Source organism: Giraffa tippelskirchi, chromosome 5 (genome assembly GCF_054371585.1).
Source record: "Giraffa tippelskirchi isolate mGirTip1 chromosome 5, T2T-mGirTip1v1.2.pri, whole genome shotgun sequence".
NCBI lineage: Eukaryota > Metazoa > Chordata > Mammalia > Artiodactyla > Giraffidae > Giraffa > Giraffa tippelskirchi.
The window spans coordinates 50837680-50861510 of record NC_137279.1 but is presented as its reverse complement, the minus strand read 5'-3'; the positions used below and the strand labels follow the sequence as shown (position 1 = coordinate 50861510).

The window sequence follows — 23831 nt, the reverse complement described above, 5'->3', positions numbered from 1 at the left end:
GCAACATGGATGGACTTATACTGAGTGAAGTAAGTCAGACAGAGAAAAGCAAATATCACATGATATTGCTTACATGAAGAATCTAAACATGGTACAAATGAACTTGTTTATGAAACAAAAATTAAGTCACAGCTGTGGAAAAACAAACTTACGGTTACTAAGGGGGAGAGAGGGTGAGGGAGGGATACATTGAGAGATTAGGATTGACATATACACACTATCATATATAAAACAGGTAACTAATAAGGACCTACTGTATAGCACAGGGAACTCTTCTCAAATATTCTGTAGTGACCTATATAGGAAAAGAATTTTAAAGAGTGGACATATGTAAATGTATAGCTGATTCACTTTGCTGTACAGCAGAAACTGACACAACATTTTCAATCAACTACATGCCAAAAAAGATTCAAAAACAAATAAGTAAGTGTTCCGGATGTTTCTAAAATGAACAATACAATTTATTTGCAACTTTTATCTTCCTAGGCAAGAGTTTCTTAAAATATTAAAGCCATGTTAATGACTATTGGGGGACAGTAAAATCATGTTATGTAGATAGTAAAAAATAAAAATAAAAAAGAGAGATTGATCTCGGAAGGGGAGCAGTGAGCAGTCCTGAAGAGAGAGCTTAGTTTCTTGCTCAGGAATTGGAGCTGGGTAGCCTAAATGAAAACCAGGAATCCTAACTGTGAGACCCCCAGGGGCTAGAGTCTACAAGCAAAGTTCCCTGGTTTTTCCTCCATTTGAAAGCAAGAATGTTTCAAGGAGGCAAAAACTGTAAAAACAGGTACAAAGTTGATTATTAGAGACATAGTACAACAAGTGGGAGACCACACAGAGAAAGGGGCTCTTTAGTTAAGACAGAAGCAAGGCAGAAATACACCTCCCAGAGAGAAAGGGTATGGGTGTCCTCTCTAGTGAAGAGGAGCACAGTAAATCAGAAGCCAGGCAGAAATACACACTGAAGAGGCCGACAGGCTTCCTGAATGAGGAACTCAGGAGGTGATGTAAATCACTTGTATAGGACACTCTTTCTGGGTCTTTGTTTATATTTTGGCCAATTATCTTGTTTCTTTCTTGCATCTGACTTGTCCTAGGACTCTCCCCAGGAAGTGTGTGCAACATTTTGTTAAACTGTATCCCACCATAGAGGCCCGTGGGTGCATGTCCACACTTATTATGGGGTGGTGCCCCCTCCCATTTTGTCTCCCAAGAAGCCTTCTGGTGCATGTGAAGACAGGGAAGTTTTCCTTGAGCTCAGGAGTGGGCATCTTATCTCTTTACTTCAGCAGAGCTCAGCTTCTGCCACAAGCTTTGTCCTTGGAGCCTCTGGGTGAGAACAAAGCTTCAATTTTGTTCCACTTGACGAACACCAGCTGTCCAGCCCAGAGGCCTGTCTATCTCCTACATCAAGATCGTTAGGAAAAAAACATTACAGAAGATCACAGAAGTAATAAAATTCAATCCCTGTTCCTAATAAAATCTCTTTTTAAAAATTAGAAATAAATGGATACTTTCTTTTTCTGATTAAAAAGTATCAGGCTTACCATCAACCAGTGAAATAATGAAAGTTTCATCAAACCAGGCACAGAAAAGGATTCACCATAATCACCATTTTTATTTTTCTGGAAATTCTAGCCAATTTGGTAAAAAAAAGCTTATTATTTGTGGATAGGACTGTATCTATAGAAAACTGAAAGGAGCAAAATTGGAAAAAATATGAGAATTAATGAGCTCAGTAGAATACCGAAAGCATTATAAATATATAAAAATCAATAGCTTGCTTTTATAAACATTAAAAACAAGTTATAAAATATAATAAAAACTGGGATCCTGATTACAGTAGCAGAAAAATATGAAATGCCTGCAACCAACCTTAACAAGAAAATTAAACAATGTACTGGAGAAAACTACAAAATGTTATTGAGAATTAGAAAAGAAAACCTGGATAGAATTATGGAATATCATAATGACATCAAATCTTACAATTTCATTATTCTGTTTAGTGTTATTTAATTCAATAGTACAATGTTATAATTTCATAAGTTGAAAAAAAAATTATTCCTACTTTCATCTGGAAGAATAAGCAGTCAAGAAGAGCAATGAGTTAGGGAGGAAATACTAAATTATTAGATACTAAAATTAAGAAAACTTCAGTAATTAAAAGTGTGATATTTGTGCAAGAATAAGTTAAGGTACCCTTGCTGTGAGCCATCCTGGTCCTATTTTCTTTATAGCTGTTATACCTATTAATGCGTTAGTGACAGTGTTAGTCACTCAGTTGTGTTCGACTCTTTGCAACTCCGTGGACTATAGCATGCCAGGTTTCTCCCTACATAGGATTCTCCAGGGAATAATACTGGAGTGGGTTGCACCATTGTATAGTTAGTAATTGGTTTATTTGTAAATTTGCTGTATTTATGAATGTATCCCCAAGACCTGGTACAGTGTCTGGCACAGAGCAGCCCTTGAATGGAGCAGCTAAATGAGTGAATGGATAAATGAAAGGAGAAAGCAAAAAAACACATTCTATTACATACAAGCATCTTATCTCTTTTAACAGGAAAGAGAATATCTGTAATAAATAGACATAGGGTAAGTGATTAGGAATTCAAGAGAAAAATTCTTCTCTTTAGTATGTGGAATACATGCTAAATTAAATTTTTTGATGGACTAAGTCATTAAATATAAAAAATTCAAACTACAGAAAAAAAATGATACTAACTTCCTAACCTTAGAATAGAGGGGAATATTGACATTCACAAAATAAACTTCTAAAAACCATTCTAGGTCCAACAGTTGTGCAAACAAATAAACAGATATATGAAAAAACTTTCCATGTTGAAGAAAAGATGGCAGAAATAGTAGGACACAATGTGTGTCAAGATCCTTAAAAATACTTACACTGCTTGATATAATAAAAGAACAATATGTTTGGATGGAAAGGGATTTTGAAATGAAAGGATTTCGGTTGAGCTTTAGTATTACATCTTAGAATAAATTAATGTCTGAGTCTTGGTGTCTTCATTTACAAGATGGGGCTATTACTATTTACCTGAAAATAGTCACTGTGAGTAGGAGTAATATAAGTAAAATTCCTGGAGACTAATAAGTGCTCAATAAATAATCACTATTTTTATTAGCCATTATTAATATTTTATATCTAAAAATTATCTATCTCAGAGCAAAGCTAACATTGCTTTAATTAGCTTTATACACAGAAGTGTTGACATGGATTATTTATAGTCAGAAATATCTTAAGTGCCTTCCCACAGGGAATGGCAACAGAAATTATGGTTCATCTTCTCCCTGGGATATCTTGCAGCAATTAAAATGAATGTTTTTGTAGGTTATGTAATATCATGGAAAAACTTGCTCATGGCAATGTTTAGTGGAAAAAAGCTGAGTAAGACTACAATTTTATAAAAGGAAAAAAAATATGAATAACAGCCTGGAAGAAAAAATGCTGAAATGTTAACAATGACTGTGCTTGTGAAGACTATGGATGATCTGTTTTCTCATATTATCGCCTTCATTTCCAATATTCTTAAAGCTAATATGAAATAGCTTTGAAAAAATCTACAAAAGCAAAGACACTCTGAAAAATTACATTTGTAATCTGGTTATTATTTAAAGAGTTAGTCTTGGGCAACATGACTGAGGCTGTGATACTTCTCAGCCCCTGCAAAAGGGGAGGAATTCTCTAAGGTTCTAAAACTGAAGACTTGATTTGTCACTGACCTCATCTATTATGAAAATCATTGAGGACTCTGATGAGGACCACAGGGGAAGAGTCCAGAAGCATTGGTCAACCAGAGCTTATTCCTGGAACCAAATTCGGGAAAATGGATAAGCGCCTTCACCCACTGCACTCTGGGAAGAACAAGCTTCTGGATCAGAAATATGTGAGTGCTGTCTGCCTCTGAATCTGTCTTTTCCTGCATCCTTTTCCCTTTCTTCCTCCTCACCCTTCTATCATCCACCTCCCCTCAAAAGCTGAGAGTTTAACAAAACAATCTAGGTAGAATGTAAAATAGAACAGTGTTTCTGTTTTCTGCTGAAACAGTGTTTCAGCAATAACAGGCACACCCTTTAATGTGATCATCTTACTATTGGCAATCAATCCCAATGACATAAACAGAGAGATGTGGGGAAAGATGTATTTAAGAAGCTGTTATTGAGACTTCCCTGGTCATCCAGTGATTAAGAGTCTGCCTTCCAATGCAGGGGACATGGGTTCTATCCCTGGTCTGGGACCTAGATCCCTCATGCCCCGGGGCGACTAAGCCCACACTCCACAGCTACTGAGCCTGAGCACTGACTGCAACTAAAGATCCTGAGTGTTGCAGCCAGTGTAGCCAAATAAATTATTTTTTTAAAAAACTATTTATCCTAAGGAAAAACAAACACAAGGTACAGTACAATAGCAGGGGGCTGGTTGAATGAATTAATGCTTCTCTATATGATGAACTCATGTGTAGCTATTAAAATTGTTTTGGAAGAATATTAGTATAAGAGTTAAGTGCAAAAAGAAATATAAACTAAACTCTATATACAATAGAACTCCAATTCAGGAAAAGAAAGACAAATAAAATCCCCGCAGATATCTGAATATGTGAATTTGAATTAACCAGAGAAATACTACTCCAGTAAGTTAAAATAGTTTTATCTGAGTGGCATCATGTTGCATGATAACCCATTCCTTTACACTTTCTACTTGTTTTTAGGGTTTCTTTTTTTTAACAATAAGCATATATTATTTTCATATACAATGAAAACTAAAATATTATCTAACAAACAAATTAGTAATTATTATGGAAATAGGAGAATTTTTGTAAAGGATAAATTCTAAGGAGAAAATGATTGCTTTCCTTGTCTCTTCAGTCCTTTTTACCTGGATCTCCTCACTAGCAACAATGACACTATCTATTCAGAATACTTAGTGAATGTGTTAGGAACCTCAATATGCCCTGACATTCAGTTCCTTGCTTTAATGATGAGTCTATATGTAGGTTCATTTAGTGCTTACGAAAAGATTTTGTGAGTTGTTGGACTGCCTATGCCTACTTTCTTGAGCTTCCCTGATGGCTCAGAGGGTAAAGAATCCACCTGTAAGGCAGGAGATCTGGGTTAGATACCAGGGTTGGGAAGCTCTCCTGGAGGAGGCCATGACAACCCACTCCAGTATTCTTGCCTGGAGAATCCCCATGGACAGAGGAGCCTGGCGGCTACAGTCCACGGGGTCACAAAGAGTCAGACATGACTGAGTGACTAAGCACATGTCTTCTTTCAGAGACAACTGGATTTTTCTGGATCTGCCCTGGTGAATACCACCTGCCAAAGATTGCTCTGGAAACAGATTTTGACCCCCAATCAAAATGTTGGCCCCATGATGGTAAGGACTGTGTTTGTCTTATGGCTTTATGCTCAGCAATCAGTACACCTACCAGTATATGTAGGAATCACTTAGTAATACGTGAATAGATTTTGAATGAGTGAATCAATGAATTAATATTTGTTTGATAAATGAAGGAACAATAAAGCAAAAAAGAGCAGTGTGTTAACACCCCATTACATTTTTAGGGGAATGGGAGACAATTCTTCATGAATCTCTCATATTCTTCTCAGCTAGGTATTAACAACCAGTTTACTCAGATTTGTTTACATTCCAGGAGAGTAGAGAGAATGTTTCCTTTCATGGAGAGAGTTCAGGACAGTAAAGATAAAGACCTCTCTCTCTCCTTCTCAGGGAAAATTTGTTTATATTGCAGGGTAATAAATATCCTGTCTCCTGAGGGTGTGGGGTGAGGGGAGGATAAGGCAGCTTAGGGTTCCTCAGGGGTCAGACAACCGCTCCTTGAATGGTATTCAAGTGTGCCCGCCTCTGCGTCGCCCCCATGGGACTTGGGGAGTAAGGACCTGATGCAAACAGGGAGCTTACACTGTTGTGCTGTGCGTAATAAAGTGTCTAAATCTATCTGGACTTACTGTCTTCTTGTTGGCCAAAAGCTATGGGGCTGTGAGAAGACAGCCTGTTATTCCTGTGCTGCTGCCTAGTGACTACTTGGCGGTTGGACACACTTATTATTGCTTTTGTTTGGTGGCCACGGTCTGAGTGAGCAAGAGTGGATTAGTGGAAGTAGCCTGAGTGTGTGTGTCATTACTTGGTCAAATTAGCATTTAGTAAATGGGATGGATCCATAGTGCTGGATAGTGAGCTGAGTTCAATTCAAAACAGACCACAAGAGAAATCGAAATAGAGGTGTAGTCCTCCTGGGCGGAAGGAAGTACCAGGCACACCGCAAGGGGCCACACGGGGAGGTCAAGGCAGAGTTAGAGAGAAAGGCAGGACATGGGGCACATGCCTTTATTAGAGTCTGTGGTTGTAGGGCTTTGGAGATCCTGGCCTAGGGCCTGATTTGTCAATTCAAGCCAAAAGAGCAAGGTTTTGGTAAACTCCATTGGGAGAGCAAGGCTTACCTAAGGGGCACCCAAAGGGAAAGACCTGGGGGGCAGGGGAGACTTGGTCACAAGGGCTGTCGGGAAGTCATATCAGGAACTTACATTCACTTGTGACTCTGTGGCTGCTATCCAGGGCTTGTGCTTGCATGAGAGGCCTCGTGTTAGTTTAGGGCCCTGCAGGCTATTTTGGCTGAACAAAATGGAGGCAGAGGCAGCAATACCATCAAGTAACTTAGCTAAACTCTCCATGAAGTGCCTCACTGTCAGACAAACTTCTCTTTTGTGACTTTGGCTAAATTGCTTAATGCTTCAAGTTCCTCTCTCTGTAAAATGACTTTCTTATAGGATTGCTATAAAGATTAAATATAAAGCACCCAGCCTAGAGGCAGGCACCCAATAGCACCACCCCTGCAAAAGTTAATTTACCATCTTCCCTATAAGCCCAGAAATCATACATTACAATTTACTTAAATAGCCACTATATGGACTACTCTTTCATAACTTTTAATCTACAATGTCCATGTAGAAGAAAAGCCCTTTTTTAAAAATAAAGTAGTCTTATTTAAAATTCTTGTTAAATGTAATTATAGACGCTTTTTCACATCCATATTAAAATACTGTCATAAAAAAGTTGTCAATATGGAAAATCATACAAGAAATATACAAACTAGCTTACTGCACAAATGGAAATCTTACTTATCTTAATTCCCCAGGGGGGAGAGGGAGGAGGCATATTTATTGACAATCTTCAAATCACTTTATTTGCATTATCTTATTTATAGTGGTCAGCAATTTTCTGTTTCATTATTTTGCAAATGAAGAAGCTTCAGCTCAGGGATATTGTAACTTGTACAAGTTTACAGAGTGTTGAAACCAAAGTTTGAAACTTGGGTCTATTTGACTTTAAAGCATGAAGTTTTTCTTTTACAAATTTTAGGAGCTGATCTGTAGAAAGTGTCTACTCTAAGCCTCGAGACCTCAGCTTCTCATTCCCTGCCCCCTTCCTTATCTTTCCTTGGTTTCCCAACTCTGTCCTCCTTAATGAATTATGACTGAGATCTCCATTGTCCTCAGAATGGTGGTACTTTGAGTCCTCTAGGAGGTAGGATTCTACCTCCTCCCAAATATTGAATTGTGTAATTTCATATGCAAAGAGGATTTAAAAATTTTTTGGTTTGCTTGCCTGTTTTTGCCAAAGGAGTAAAAAGGATCTGGTGATAGAGCTAGGGGTGAGAGTGATAGTGGAGGGGCTACGTGGCAGCCAATGGACATTTGCACTTTTTATTTATGTATTTTTGACCTTCTAACTTCTGAATCTTCTTGTATATTTAGGACTTCCACAGTGTGAGGGGAGTGGTTTAGACAATTGTTACCCTGGCCTTTTTGCTGCCTGTGTATGATGCATGACTGAGGCCTGGGCAGTCAGACAAACCCTTCAAGGACTCTTATCTGAAAACTAGTGAGCAGGAGGAGGTTGGGGCCAGAAGCTGAAAGATTAGTGTCACTGAAAGACTTTGTCCATGTCTGGGAACCATCAGCATCTTTTGGGGGCCAAGGAACAGTAAAACTCGTAGTCAGACAAGGGGCTGTCCTTCCACTCCGCTTCTGATTGCCACAGCCATGGGCATGTCTGGTACCCTGAGAACTCCAGGGTCATCAGGGAAAGAAGCCTGAGTTCTATAGCGGTGTCTTGGTATCCTCCTGGGGTGCAGCCTCAGTAGAGGGACCAGGAGCCTCAATGAAGAGCTGGGGCAGAGAATAGGAGCAAGTGTTTTCTGAGCATTCATGAGATGCTCTCCCAGGGAGGGAGGGAGACTGGGGAGATTCAAAGGGGTGGTTTCTGCGTAAGCAGGTGGCGAAGGGTCATATACTTTAGACTGATGAGGTCTGGGATAGTCAGGTGACCTATACATTTGAGAGACCTCTTAACAACAATCCTGCCAAGGAGTGTGGGCTTGAAATAGTAAAGACCAATTTCACATCCCACCTCTGGTACAAATAAGGTGTGTCAGTGACCTGTCACAGAAATGGAGTCACAATGTCCACATCTGTGAAATGGGCATAATAATACACCTTCATCTACAATTTGTAGGGCAATCATGGATAAATGAGAGTCTGTAAGTCTAAGAGCAAGACTTTTAGTGGGGGAGCCAGGACTTAGGTACCAGCTATACTTGTACCTTAGAAAACATTTACTATGTTAACCAGTGCTAGGAAAGTGAGAGGTAGCTAATGGAAAAAAGTTAACTTAAAAAAATTTATTTGTGTATTTATTTATTTTTGGCTTCAGTGGGTTTTTGTTGCTGCACATGGGCTTTCCTCTAGTTGTGGCGAGAGGGGGCTCCTTTCTAATTGCGGTGGACGGGCCATTGAGGTGGTTTCTCTTGTTTGAAGTACAGGCTGTAGGGCACACAGGCTTCAGTAATTGTGGCTCATGGGCTTAATTGCTCTGAGGCATGTGAAATCTTCCCAGACCAGGGATTGAGCCTATGTACCTTGCATTGGCAGGTCGATTCTTAAACACTGGATCTCCAGGGAATTTCATACCCCCTCCCCCAAAAAACACAAATGTTTTGATCTCCTTACATTTGCCTGTAAACATACATTTGGAGCATTCTAACTAGTAATTCTGTCCTTTTGGCTGAGAAGTCTCTGATTGGAAATGCAGTAGAGTGAATATCTACTTGGTTGTTTTTGAGTGGGGCGCAGCATCCCTTCTTTAGGATTTGCCTTCTCAGACCTGATGGGTTCTGATGGGGCTACTCATTTCAGTACTCAGACTCCTGACCACAAGAACTATACGTGGTCCAGACAATTAGAGTGCGTCACTCTTTCTGGAATCCAGTCTGGAAAAGAGACACTCGGGTCAAAGCCTCTGGTATCGCATTTAGTGGCAGGATGTTAGAGAAACGGAGACCACAGCCTCCTGCCCACCGAGGCCTGTACTATATCTTGTTTGCCATTCTGAAACCATTTCTTCAGCTTTTCCTCAGCATGCATTCAGTAACACCTATCTCCTATTTATGTTAGAGCTTACTTCTTTTGCTCAAAGTAAAAAATATCCTTACAGAGTGATTTTAATTTGTGTAATGGAGGGCAAATGTCACTTAAAGCGAAAACTGTAAAGTAGCTTTTGGTTTTAGAGAAGAGGGTGGTTTCGAGATGATGGGGATGTATTTCTAAGTCATCCCTTTCCTCTTACAGAGGCTGGAGGGAGAGTGAGGAAGAGAAGGCAGTGTATCTCCTTGCAGACCACGCCTAGTGGGGCACGGAGATGGGTTGAGTTGCTCTGCCTAACAAAATGTGAGAAGTTTCTGGAAGATGGTAAGCAAAAGGAAAGAAGGAGGCTAGATATTAAGGGCAAAGTGGCCAGAGGAATCTTGAGAATAACACATGTGATGTTAAATAGTTTGAATTATTTTACTGTGAATTCAGCATCCATTTCCCCATGGATATTTGTCAGCTATGCACAAATTTCTGTATGACTAAATGTGTGTGTGTGTGTGTGTGTGTGTGTGTGTGAAGGAACAGGCCTAGGATCTATGTCTGGCATGATGTGGTGTAGAATAAGGATGGAAAATATGAGAAGGCAAGACGATCCATACATCGAACCACTTTACACAACAGGGTATGTTCATTTACCCTTGAGAAACTGGGTGGCGTGCAGGCCTGCCTCTGCAAGTGGTTTCATTTTAATCTCAGAGAGCAGAGCGCATCAGCTAACATCTGGTTTCTATGCCTGTATTCATAGTCAGCACATTTGGATGGGATTTGGATGGGACAAAAAAAAGCTTGGAAGAGAAGTAGGGGAGAACCTTGTTCCTCTAGAGCAGGGGCTGGAAAACCACAGCTGTTGGTGTAAATACTTTCACTGCAGCACAGACAGCTCATTTGTGTGTATCATTTCTGTGGCTGTTCTCACCTATACAAGCAAAGGTGGTTTGCCACAGAAACCATGTGGACCGCAAGGCCTAAAATTGTTACTCTCTGGCCCTTTAAAGAAATGTTTGCCTACTTCTGCTCTAGAGACAAAAAAAAGGCTTTTAGGAAGAGACAGACTTTGGCTGAGTGTCCCACATATTTGGCTCATAAGTCTGAGTTGAGGTGACACAGTTTATTTCAAGAGAAACCAGGTAAAATCTAAACCAAGTACAGGAATGCCTTTTTATTCTATTTATTTGTTTGGCTGTGCCAGTCCTTGTTGTGGCACATGGAAATTTTAGTTGTGGCATGTGGGATCTAATTCCCTGACCAGGGATCAAGCCGGGGTGCCCTGTATTGGGAATGCAGAGTTTTAGCCACTGGACCACCAGGAAAGTCCTAGGAATGTCTTTAGAAAAACTTTAGTTTATGAATTTCTTAATTCCCTTCTTCTCTTGACTGTCATTAGAAGCAGTCTGGTAGAAGGTAGAGGGCATCAGTTTGGGATTAAATGTTTATAGACCTGTATCCTGGCTCTTCAACATACTGACTGTGTGATTTTGAGCAATTTGCTTGACTTGAGCAATTTGTGAAATATATCTGTTTTCTTACTGGTAAATGTGTAGAATAAAGTTCATTACATGGGGCTGTTATGAAAACTAAATGATACAATGCTCAGTGTGCCTAGAATTTTGAAAATTCTTCATTCACCCACCCTTCTCTTCCTGCCCTCAACTCTTTGCTGTACTTTAGGCATATAAAGGAGGGCTTCATAATCAGCCAAGTGTCCCCAAGGTCGTCTTTTTGCTACTAAACAGTCATAACTATCCATTGTTTGACTCTATGCCAGCCAGGAGATTAGGACAGGCTGAGGGAATAATAATGTTTAGATCCACCTAGAGTCTTCATATTATTCCAAGGAGAGAAGGGAAGTCAGACCTGCCTGGTTCCCTAGGAGTTCCCCAGCCTTCTGAGCCCAAATTCCCACGTCTGGACCTCAGTATGTAAGTAGGGAAGAGGAAACCAAGGTCAGGAAGGGTTTTAGGCCAGGCCTGTAGAGGGGTCAGAGGCCCAGCAGCAGAAAAGCCCAGACTAAATATTTAAGATAATTTGGACTAACACCTTCTCTTTGGATATGTGGTGGTGGTGGTATAGTCGCTAAGTCATGTCTTACTCTTGCAACCCCATGGACTGTAGCCTGCCAGCCTCCATGGGTTTCTCCAGGCAAGAATATTGGAGTGTGTTGCCATTTCTTTCTCTAGGGGATCTTCCTGACCCAGGGATTGAACCCAGGTCTCCTGCACTGCAGGCAGTTTCTTTATCAACCAGGCTACCGGGGAAGCCCAGGTTTAAAATCCCAGATATATGACATGGGAATTGGTTTCTGTGAATATAGGATTTCTGTTTGAACAAGGCTTCCCTCATAGCTCAGTCAGTAAAGAATCTGCCTGCAATGTTGGAGACCCGGGTTCGATTCCTGGGTCGGGAAGATCCCCTAGAGAAGGAAATGGCAATCCACTCCAGTATTCTTGCCTGGAAAATCCCATGAACAGGGGAGCCTGGTGGGCTGCAGTCCATTGGGTCGCAAGAGTCGGACACGATTTAGCAGCTAAACCACCACCACCAAGGCAATACCCCAAATTATCCCCTACCAAGAAATTACCTACCCACCTGCTTTCTGGGAAAATACCTTACAAGCTAATGTGCTGGGTTTCCCTGGTGGCTCAGAAGGTAAAGAATCTGCCTGCAATGTAGGAGATCCAGATTCGTTTCCTGGGTTGGGAAGATCTCCTGGAGAAGGGAATGGCAACCTACTCCAGTATTCTTGCTGGGAAAATTCCATGGACCGAGGAGCCTGGTGGGCTACAGTTCATGGGGTCAAAAAGAGTTGGACATGACTGAGCAACTGACTCATGTTCACTAATGTGCCTGAAAAGTCTGACCTCTTAGACTTGACTATATCACAGAACTACTGTGCCTTCTACCTTGTTTCTGTGTTAGAAGAGAGAAATGCCTCTCTCCCACCTGACTGTCAAGCCAGCTTTCAGTAGTGAAGTTAGAAGAACTCCAGTCTCCTGGGTGAAGTTTTAAGTCCTCTTCATTCTTGAATGCAAATTAAGACCTCTCCAGGCTCATAAAACTCATTGTCACCATAAGAATGCTGGTAGCCACCACTGAGTTCTTGCTAAGCATCAATTGTTTCACAAGGATCTTCTCTCTCTCTCTCTCTCTTTTTAACAAGTTTTTGGATGTCTTTATTAAATTTATTACACTCTTGCTTCAATTTTATGTCTTGGGGATCTGGCCGCAGGGCATGTGGGATCCGAGTTCTGGACCAGGGGTCAAACCTGCACCCCTTGCATTGGAAGGCGAAGTCTTAACCACTGTACCGCCAGGGAAGTCCCTGGATCTTATTTCTAATCTACATCACAGGTCAGATGGGCTGGACTTGTTACCCCCATTTTAGAGACGATGAAATTGAGGGTTGAAAAGTTAAATAAATCTCTTGCTCAAAACAAAGGTGGTGAGGTCTGTTTAACTCTAAAGCCACACTCTGAAGCTCCCTTGTCACATCTATGTTAGTTTTGCTCACGAAGATCTAGATCAGTGTTTCCCTAACTGCCCAGTGTTTCTCTAATCTCCCCTGGAGATTCTGATTTGGTGGATCTGAGCTGGGTTGGGAGAATTTAGAATCTGATAGGTGATTCTTGTCATCCAGAAATCTAAGAATTTGTCATCTAAGAATATGGGAATCACAGGTAGTCATCAAATTCCTCCCTCCCCACCATAGTCCCAAACTGTGACTTTTATGGGGAGGCTGAAGTCAGGCATGTGTATGAGTCACAAGGCAAGAGGCTTCCTGAGACACCTGCCCCTATAAAATCCAAGCATAAGGAGATGAAAAAGCCTAAGTTTGATAACAGTTACCATTTCTTATGAGCCTGACATGATTTCCTGGGGATCTGAGATATATAACTTGGACTAGAAACTGTGACTGGGATAGTTGTGATGAATTAGCTTAATTAGCTTTTGTGGACTGACTTTAGCAGATGCCAGCTGTGAAAATGGCCAATATAAACTAGGCAGGGCCTCAGAATGACTGAGGGAAGTAGATTTCTTGGGCTGTAAGAGCATAGTGGGCTTAGTGACATGGGTGGTTGTAGATGGTTGCAGTGATGAAGCTGCAGAGAAGATGCCAAGTCCAAATGCTAAGCAGACACAGCTGGACCTGAGCAGGTGGGGGTGAGGGTGGTTTCTTCCCTACAGGGTAGCCTTCCTTACAGGCTGCTAGAGAAATGCTGGAGTATGCCAGTACATCAACAGACAGGACAGGGAGAAAGATTTTAAAAAGCCTTTAATTTAAATTCAAACTTATGACAAGTCTTTCATGTGGCAGCAATTTGAAGATAAAGACAAAATCATAAAACATTTATCTCCAGGCAGCAAACTGGCCTTTCAGAAATAAAACAGAGAATAAAGGGATGTGGGGGCCAAGGGAATTTTGTTTAATGTTCTCAATGGACAAAACTAATTCTCCCCCCTCCAAAAAAAAAAAAAACAAGATGAAACAAAGACAGGAAAAGAGAGAAAATAAACAACAAAAACAATAACAAGGAAACAATAACCAAGTAATATAAAAACAGAAACATTTTATGTTTTTAAAAACTTGAACCTCCCACCAAAAAAACAAGAAGAAAGGAAGACAATAAAAGAGAGAAAATAAATAACAAAAACAATATCAAAGAAACAGTAACAAAGTAATTTAAAACAGAAAAAAATATTTTTGCTTGTCTAGAATGAAAACTGTTTGGTTCTACTACCATTCAGATCATCTCCTCTATTGGTGCATGATTCTATATTAATTCAGAATAAGAAGATGTATCTGTTAGAATTAGGTCCAAATGTGTACAACAAAAATAAATATATAAGTAGAAGTAGCTTCAAAAGAGAGTTAAGTTCTTGCCATCATGAAAGAAGTCCAAATGGAGACAGCCCAGAGCTAACGCAGCAGCTGTTCACAGCCTCAGAGACCCAGGCTCTCACGTTCTTTCAGTTCATCCATTCCTTCATCAGCATTTGTCTTCTTCCCCCCAAAAGGCTGCTTAAACTCCAGCCATCATGTCCACATTTTGTCCCCAAGAATAAGAAAGAAAGAGAAAGTAGCAAAGAGCATGCGTTAGCCAGCTTTCAAGGAAGAGTCCTGAAAGTTGCTCCATAGCACTTCTGACCACATCTAACTGACCAGCATTTAGCCTCAGGGCCATATTTAGCAGCAATGGAGAATGGGAAGCTGGTCTTCAGTCACACACATGCATAGCTGAAAATTAAGGATTTAATCTCCAAGACAGAAGGGGTGAATGGATAGTAGAGTGGGCAAATTGTTTTTGCCACAAAATGTAATGTCCTACCCACAGGGAAACAGCTTATGGAAGCTCTGGGCTTGGTAACCAACAGGATCTGAGAATAAGCCTTTCCTTTCTGGCCCCAGCACCTCACCTGAAGCAGGAGTCTTAGTTCAGTTCAGTTCAGTCGCTCAGTCGTGTCCAACTCTCTGCGACCCCATGAATTGCAGCACGCCAGGCCTCTCTGTCCATCACCAACTCCCGGAGTCTACCCAAACCCATGTTCATCGAGTCGGTGATGCCATCCAACCATCTCATCCTCTGTCGTCCCCTTCTCCTCCCGCCCCCAATCCTACCCAGCATTAGGGTCTTTTCCAAAGTGTCAACCCTTCGCATGAGGTGGCCAAAGTATTGGAGCTTCAGTTTCAACATCAGACCTTCCAATGAACACCCAGGATTGATCTCTTTTAGGATGGATTGACTGGATCTCCTTGCAGTCCAAGAAACTCTCAAGAGTCTTCTCCAACATCACACTTCAAAAGCATCAATTCTGCGGCGCTCAGCTTTCTTCACCGTCCAACTCTCACATCCATACACGACCACTGGAAAAACCATAGTCTTGACTAGACGGACCTTTGTTGGCAAAGTATTGTCACCCTGCTTATTTAACTTATATGCAGAGTACATCATGAGAAACGCTGGGCTGGAAGAAACACAAGCTGGAATCAAGATTGCCGGGAGAAATATCAATAACCTCAGATATGCGGATGACACCACCCTTATGGCAGAAAGTGAAGAAGAACTAAAGAGCCTCTTGATGAAGGTGAAGGAGGAGAGTGAAAAAGTTGGCTTAAAGCTCAACGTTCAGAAAACTAAGATCATGGCATCTGGTCCCATCACTCCATGGGAAATAGATGGGGAAACAGTGGAAACAGTGTCAGACTTTACTTTTTTGGGCTTCAGAATCACTGCTGATGGTGACTGCAGCCATGAAATTAAAAGACGCTTACTACTTGGAAGGAAGGTTATGGCCAACCTAGATAGCATGTTTAAAAGCAAAAAAAAAAAAAAAAAAAAAGAAGCAGGAGTCTTAAGGCTAAAATAAAATGCTCTGCTCTTCCCTGATCTTTCTATTCACGGCCACCCCAACAAAGCCTGTAATCAGTTGCCTCAGACAAACTTTTGCCATGAGTTCCGGAAGGCTGTGCCGACTACTAAGCTTCACTTACATCCTGGGAGCAAGTCACTGATTCAGAAAGGAAAGTCCCATCTGTGCACTGCCAGGTGTGTTCCAGAAGGTGGGTGCTGTCCTGAGGCACTGCCCACCGGTGATTCCACTGCTGAAATTTCCTGCCATACCAGCTGGCCTGAGACCTGGAACTAGCACTCCTGCTGTAGCAAGCATTATCCTACCTTGTTTTCTCCCGCCCAGAGTGTGAGAACTGATCATTTAGCTGCCCTCAGTAGGACTGAGAAGGCAGTAATGATGGGATGGCTGGAGGAGGAGGGCTGCACAGCTCAAAGGGTTGGCTATGCAGGTTAATAAGCACATCCAGTGAGCCTTTACTCTATGCCAAGCACCATTCAGTTGTTTTTTTTTTTTTAATATTTAACCCTCACAGTAAACTTGGGGTGAAGATGGACTCATTATATCAATTTTGCAGATGAGAGAACAAAGTCTTATAGAGGCTACTTGTTCAAAGTGAACTCAGCTAATAGATAAGTGATACAGTCAGGTTTTAAGCTCTAGGCCCTTCTGACTTCAGAGAGTACCCTTTAGCCCCTACACGATGCCCTCTAGCCTTTGTAGGGAGCTGCTCAGAAATACTCATCCTTTCTCGATGCTTTCACATCTACATGTAGGCAGAGCACAGGTACATGGCTACAACTAGGATAGGGGTCATAGGCTGCGTTTTTTGTTGTTATATAGGAAGCCAGAGGGAGATGTGAACATTTGAGCAAAACTGATGCTGACTTATTGCTCTAAATAAGAATCTGCCCAGTGTAAGCTTGAAAGTGGCAACTTTTTTTTTCTCCCTACTTCATTGCCACCTCTATTGCTCTGCTGCCTTTGAGCAGTTGTCAGTGATGCTAACAAGCTGGCAGGGGATGTCAGGAAAGAGATAATTTATTCTCCATCTCCAGCAGCTAAGGATAGCACCTCCCCAATGACAGACACTCTTCCTATAGAGAGAAAGCAGCAAACTCTGGTATCTAATGAGTGGCCAGCTGGAGTTTCATGCCTCATGCTCACGTGGTGAAAAGGGAAGGGGAAGGTTTTATTTCCATATACATTTCGGTGCTGTCTGAAAGATGTTGGCTTATGAGGCACAAAGGCTGGCTCCTGGGACCACCACGAGCACAGGCCCCACCCTCAAGCCAACTAGTGCTGAAGAAGGCTCTGGTCCACCCACCCCTGGAACTTCTTTGAAGCCATCAAAAGAGACTGGCTTAGAAAAGCAGAGAGCTTATTTTCATTATTGTTTATTTAATCTCTGTTCTTTTTTTTTTTTGTAATACAATTTGTCTCTTGTTTCGGTAACCATCTTCCTTATTACCAGTGGCCAGGCAACAGAACCAAATCTGTGGTGGTTCTGGCAGTTTTTTAGGCCAATGAGTAGACTTCACCAGAATGATACATTTTTGATAACAATTCTCTAGTCCAGATCAGTTTTTCTATATAGTTCATAGTATCCAGAAGTAAAAACAATACATTCATGTTGCTCAGGAGTTCTTTCTGGGACTGAGACCTTAAAGAAATTTCTATCGTGGTTCTTTGTAAAGTGGCCTCTAATATAATGAACAAGATGTCTAGTATTAGGATATTGTCATGATGAGGGTTGCTGGGTTGAGCAAATAAAACTATAGAACACCAATTAAATTTGAATTTCAGATAGCAATGAATGATTTTTTAGTTTAAGTATATCTTATGAAATATTTTCAATATTACTTCTACTGAAAAATTACTGGGGACTTCCCAGGCAGTTCAGTGGTTAAAATTTCTGATGCAGGGGGCACAAGTTTGATCTTTGGCCAAGGAGCTAAGATCCTGCCAAAAAATAAATTAAAACAAATTATTGGATAATACATAATCTCACTTATATGTGGAGTCTCAAAAAGTTGAACTCATAAAAGCAGAGAGTGGAATGGTGCCAGGGGCTAGGAGTGGGGAAAATGGGGAGATATTGGTTAAGGGTACAAAGTTTCAGTCATGCAGGATGAAGGAGCTCTGGAGATGAAATGTGCAGTATGGTGGCTGCAGCTAATAATACTATATCATATACCTAAAACTTGCTAAGCAAGTAGATTTTAAGTGTTCTCACCACATACACACATACACACACACAAAGTAACTATGTGAGGTGCTGGATATATTAATTTTGATCACAATAATCATTTCACAATGTAAACATATATCAAAATATCACATTGTATACCATAAAAATATACAATTTTATTGCCAAAATAAGTTAGTTTTAAACATTTTTTGTTTATTTGAAACTCAAAGTCATTGGGGGTTTCCATATTTTATTTAGCAACCGGACTTGATAAATACACCATGGAGACTCATAGAGCTGCTTTTGTTTTGTTTGTTTAACATTTTATCTTCGCCCACATTACACACCCACAAAGTACAGGAAGTCAAACAGTTCAATGTGACTTGCTATAAAAACATGGTTCGTTCACTCTTCTCTTTCTTCATTTCCTGCAGATCCAGAAACAACTGTTTTCAGTTCCTCTACCTGATTTTTTTCTGGCAAGCGAGGTGTAACTTCATTTCTCTGACCTCCATGCTGTACTGCTACATCTTGATTTCTCAGTTTCAGACATTATCTATTGACTTCCTTCTATGGAAGAAGAGAATTTGAGCTTTCACCACCTTCTCCAAGCCAACTGTCCTCCACAATCTCCCAGTGTAGTTATATGGTCATTTTGATCCAATCAATAGTCAGGATTTACCTTATTATGACCAGGTAAACCCTATTCACAGCTGAGCCATTTACATTTCCTTTGTGGCATAACTTTAGGAATCTATTTTTGGTGGTGGTGGTGGGGGAGGAGGGTTAATAGTGGTCTTTGCTGAGTTTTTAAGGTACTTATCACTGATTAGTCCCCAAGCTCTTTCCCAGTTATGTAAATCTGTCAATTATTCAAAACACAGTGGGTATTCTATCAACTTCATCTTCTCAGGAAAAAATTTCACCCCGTTTCTTAGCTCTGACATGAATTGATTGATCCCCTGGTCACCTGCACAGCTTCATCCTGGGATTCCCCCCTTTATCACCATTTGAGGCACATCTTTTTCCTCTTGTACAGGTTCACCTATTCCCTGGAAGCAGCGTCTCCTATTTCTCCGGTCACTCTGTCATCTAATGTGGTATGCCCTCTGATAAGCCCTCAGTGACTATTTGTTGAAGGAAGAGTGGATAAATCCATGAAAACTACTGTGTAGGATAAAGACTCTGGCCTCTTGGAGTGTCACCATAGGGGCCTTCACCTTGCTTAGCACGTGCTGTGGTAGCTATTACAAAACTCTGGATCCGACCTTCCTACTCCTGTCTCCAGCATCCTTGGTTGATTGGCCTTCTGGTCTCCCCAGAAGCCAGGATGTCTTCATTTCTCATATGAAATGTCAGGGCAAACAGTGTTGATGAGTTAATTGGAGAGTGGCCCCTGGGTGGCAGGTAGGATGCCAGAATGTCCTGCTGGGTTGGGCACTGCTGAGGGATACCCAACCCTTCATAATGGGTGGCATCTCACCTCATTATTGAAATCTTGACTCTCTCCCACTGTTCCAAACCAAACTGTCTGAATGAAGAGCCATTAAAATGTCATTCGAAGCAGCAGGCACTAGGTACCGAAACTGCAGTGAGAGTGATGAGTAATGAAAGTAATAAGACACTTACTCTATTTATTTGTTTTCTCTTCTTCTTCAGTACTGATTAATTAAATAAAGTACCTAGCAATTTAATGCTTTGCCTCTCTCCTAATTGGATGTGGATGGTTGTAAAAGGGATAGAATTGTTTCCTATTTCCAAATTGTAGCCTGATAGGAATACTTCTGTTTTCTGATCCCCGCTCTCATTTTTCTCTTTCATCTACTTTTCCTCATCTGATGGAGTAGGCAATCATGCAGCATGCAATCTTAAGCACTTCCACCCTGACACCACCTGGTCTGACCAGATGTGATGGCTGCATTTATCCAGCTAATAAAACAGCATGGCTTGGCTTCATGATTGCAACAAAAAAATTTATGGTTCAAGATATCCACATAGATCAAAACTCTTTTTTTTTTAATTTTAAATTAGTTTATTTATCCATTTTTTAACTTTACAATATTGTATTTGTTTTGCCATACATTGACATGAATCCACCATGGGTGTACATGTGTTCCCCTTCCAAAACCCCCTTCCCACCTCCCTCCCCATCCCATCCCTCTGGGTCATCCTGGTGCACCAGCACCGAGCGCCCTGTATCATGCATCGAATCTGGACTGGAGATTCATTTCACATATGATAATTTACATGCTTCAGTGCCATTCTCCCATATCATCCCGCCCTCGCCCTCTCCCATAGAGTCCATAATACTGTTCTATTTATCTGTGTCTCTTTTGATGTCTCGCATACAGGGTTATCTTTACCGATTCACTAAATACCATATATATGTGTTAGTATATTGTATTGGTGTTTTTCTTTCTGGCTTACTTCACTCTGTATAATAGGCTCCAGTTTCACCCACCTCATCTTTTTTTTTTTTTTTAAGAGTAGGAGGGACTTCCTTCCTTGGAGATGAAATGTGAGTTGTAAATAACAATAGGATTATATACAAGTTCACTTCTTCTGGATTCCATAGTGAGAACAAAGGTTGGTCCGGCCAATTTTCTACAGTAGGTAGAGAGACTAAGGGAGAGAATTCATATCTAGGTGAGAGAAACATGGAAAAATTCCTCTGGAACAACGTAATTGGAATGAAAACTGGAGCCCTGCTCACGGCTGTGCAATTAGAAATCATGTTCAATGAACAGTTATGATAAACACTGTCAATTACCACCTATTCAGGGGAAAATAACTAATATACTTGCTTGTGTGGGATATTTCTCTGCTGGCATGCTGCAGTTCATGGGGTTGCAAAGAGTTGGATGCGACTTAGCAACTGAACAACAACCTGGAGGGAAACATCTTCATGAAATTAATTTCTTTCACTAAAAAGGCACAATTAGGATAGTCTTAGCTGCCATTGACTGTCAATAATAGTCCCAATATCAAGGTAATTGTTGGGGAAAGTACATATTAATTCTGTAGCCAGTTTGAGAAATTGCATCTTTCCGTCAAAGCAGATCTGACAAAATGGTTACTGATACTTTCTGAGAGAAGGAGAAGGAAAAATTAAAAAAGAAAAACAGAAGAAAGAAGTTTTTAAAGGGTGAAAGGTGGATTACAGCAAATATTAGATTATGTTAAGAGGAGAAAAAATTCCCTTCTTTCTTTCTAGGTTCTATGGCTGGTCTAATAATTAAATTGATGCAAGGAACAATTGTACTCATCTCACACATTAGCAAAATAATGCTCAAAATTCTCCAAGCTGGGCTTCAACAGTATGTGAAGTGAGAATTCCAGATATTCAAGCTTAGAAAAGGCAGAGGAACCAGAGATCAAATTGCCAATATCCATTGGATTGTAGAAAAAGCAAGAGAATTCCAAAAAAGCATCTACTTCTGCTTCATTGACTATGCTAAAGCCTTTGACTATGTGGAGTACCACAAACTGTGGAAAATTCTTAAAGAGATGGTAATACCAAACCACCTGACCTGCCTCCTGAGAAATCTGTATGTAGGTCAAGAAGCAACAGTTTGAACAGTTGGAACAATGGACTGGTTCCAATTGGGAAAGGAGTACATCAAGGCTGTATATTGTCACCTTGTTTATTTAACTTCTATGCAGAATACATCATGCGAATGTCAGGCTGGATGAAGGACAAGCTGGAATCAAGACTGCTGGGAGAAATATCAATAACCTCAGATATGCAGATGACACCATCTTATGGCAGAAAGTGAAGAGGAGCTATCTTTAGCCTCTTGATGAAAGTGAAAGAGGAGAGTGAAAAAGTTGGCTTAAAACTAAACATTCAAAAAACGAAGATCATGGCATCCGGTCCCATCACTTCATGGCAAATAGATGGGGAAACAATGGAAACAGTGACAGACTTAATTTTCTTGGGCTCCAAAATCACTGCAGATGGTGACTGGAGCCATGAAATTAAAAGACACTTGCTCTTTGGAAGAAAACTATGACCAACATAGCATATTAAAAAGCAGAGACATTACTTTGTCAACAAAGGTCCTTCTAGTCAAAGTTATGGTTTTTCCAGTAGTCATGTATGGATGTGAGAGTTGGACCATAAAGAAAGCTGAGCACCTGAGAATTGATGCTCTTGAACTGTAGTGTTGGAGAAGACGCTTGAGAGTCCCTTGGACTGCAAGGAGATCAAACCAGTCAATCCCAAAGGAAATCAGTCCTGAATATTCATTGGAATGACTGAAGCTGAAACTCCAATATTTTGGCCACCTGATGTAAAGAACTGACTTATTGAAAAGACCCTGATTCTGGGAAAGATTGAAGGTGAGCAGAAGGGGACAACAGAGGATGAGATGGTTGGATGGCATCACTAGCTCAGTGGACATGAGTTTGAGCAAGCTCCGGGAACTGGTGATGGACAGGGAAGCCTGGCGTGCTGCAGTCCATGGGGTAGGAAAAAGTTGGACACAACTAAACGACTGAACTGAACTGAACTGACTGAAAGCAGATTAGAAGGAGAAAAATCAAATTTAATTTCATATGTTTGGGAGTCCTACAAGGATATAGGTCCGAATAAAGAAGCTTTTATACCTTTTAAATAAATAAACAATAAATATGTGAAGAATTGACAAGGCAGAGGGGTTTGGGCTAGGGATAGTAAATGATGAAGAAATAAGGCTTGTTTTTACAGCCTTTCTGGTCCTAAATCAACCTGTCTCTTGTGATAAGGATGTCTCCCTTTCTCCTGATACAGGCAAGGTACATTTCACATGGAAGATTTATCTCCTGCTTTTATGAAAGAAGGGCAGGTGGTTGGGGAGGTCAGAGCAACCTTCCTGCTTTTGCTGTTTCCTCCGACTCCTACAGCTTAAGATAGTCAGTATGCTGGGGTGCCATATTTTGGTGTAACATGTCCTGAACCCCATCAGTGACAAAGTATATTTAGCCATGGTGTTATTTAAAATAGTGACAAACCCAGTAAAGGCCAGAAAATTGAGAATGATGGGTATACCCAGGTAGAGATAGATAAACCAGCAAACCACCAGGAGGTCTTGGACAAATCTCTGCCTGGCATGAGCTTGTCCACTTTCTGTCTTTACTCACACTGAGTCTTTGGCCAGACACACCTTCCTTTCCAGCAGAGGATGAGATGGTTGGGTAGCATCACTGATTCAATGGACATGAACTTAAGCAAACTCTGGGAGATAATGAGCGATAGGGAGGCCTGACAGGCTACAGTCCATGGGGTTGCAAAGAGTCGGACACGACTTGGCAACTGAACAACAAAAACATTCTCATTCCCTGCTCTAGTTGGCAGGATGGTACTCGCAATTGGATGCTTCTTTCAAATGCCCTTTCAGGTGAATTCCTCCACCCCGGGGGCAAGATGACTTGGGTCCTTCTGCTCCTGTGCACCTGCAACATCTGTACCCACCTCAGATCCCACGGTACTGTAGTTACTTGTGCTATCCTTGAGGCCATCTTATTCATTTTCACAGCCCTAGAAAATGCCATGATGCTTGGAAAGAAGTAAATATTTAGAAAATAAATATTGAACAATTTAATAAATGACTGTTTAATTGTTAAATAATGAAAATAACGATAGCTTGCTTTTGAATTGTACTCTATAATTTTCAAAGTACATCCACACACATTACCTCATTTGCTTCTTGGAGCCTACTGTGAAGTAGGCAGGACAAGTGTTAGTATTAAATAGGGCTTAGAAAACAAATTCAATCACTTCTTAAGCTTTAGAGAAGAGATGACACAGTCCAAGTCACATTGATTATTGCTCAATGAGAAAACCACT

At 40.8% G+C, this 23831-nt stretch overlaps 1 protein-coding gene across 1 annotated transcript in view; it reads left to right on the top strand.

Moving 5' to 3' along the window:
• The first annotated feature begins 763 nt into the window (after positions 1–763).
• The window catches only part of LOC145506584 (uncharacterized), an 83513-nt gene continuing 60445 nt past the window's right edge, over positions 764–23831 (top strand). Inside the window, exons 1-2 of the mRNA XM_081491574.1 lie at positions 764–3905; positions 5294–5395. Of these exons, the coding sequence (XP_081347700.1) occupies positions 3774–3905; positions 5294–5395 (234 nt within the window). The 5' untranslated portion in view covers positions 764–3773. The remainder of the gene's footprint in view (positions 3906–5293; positions 5396–23831) is intronic.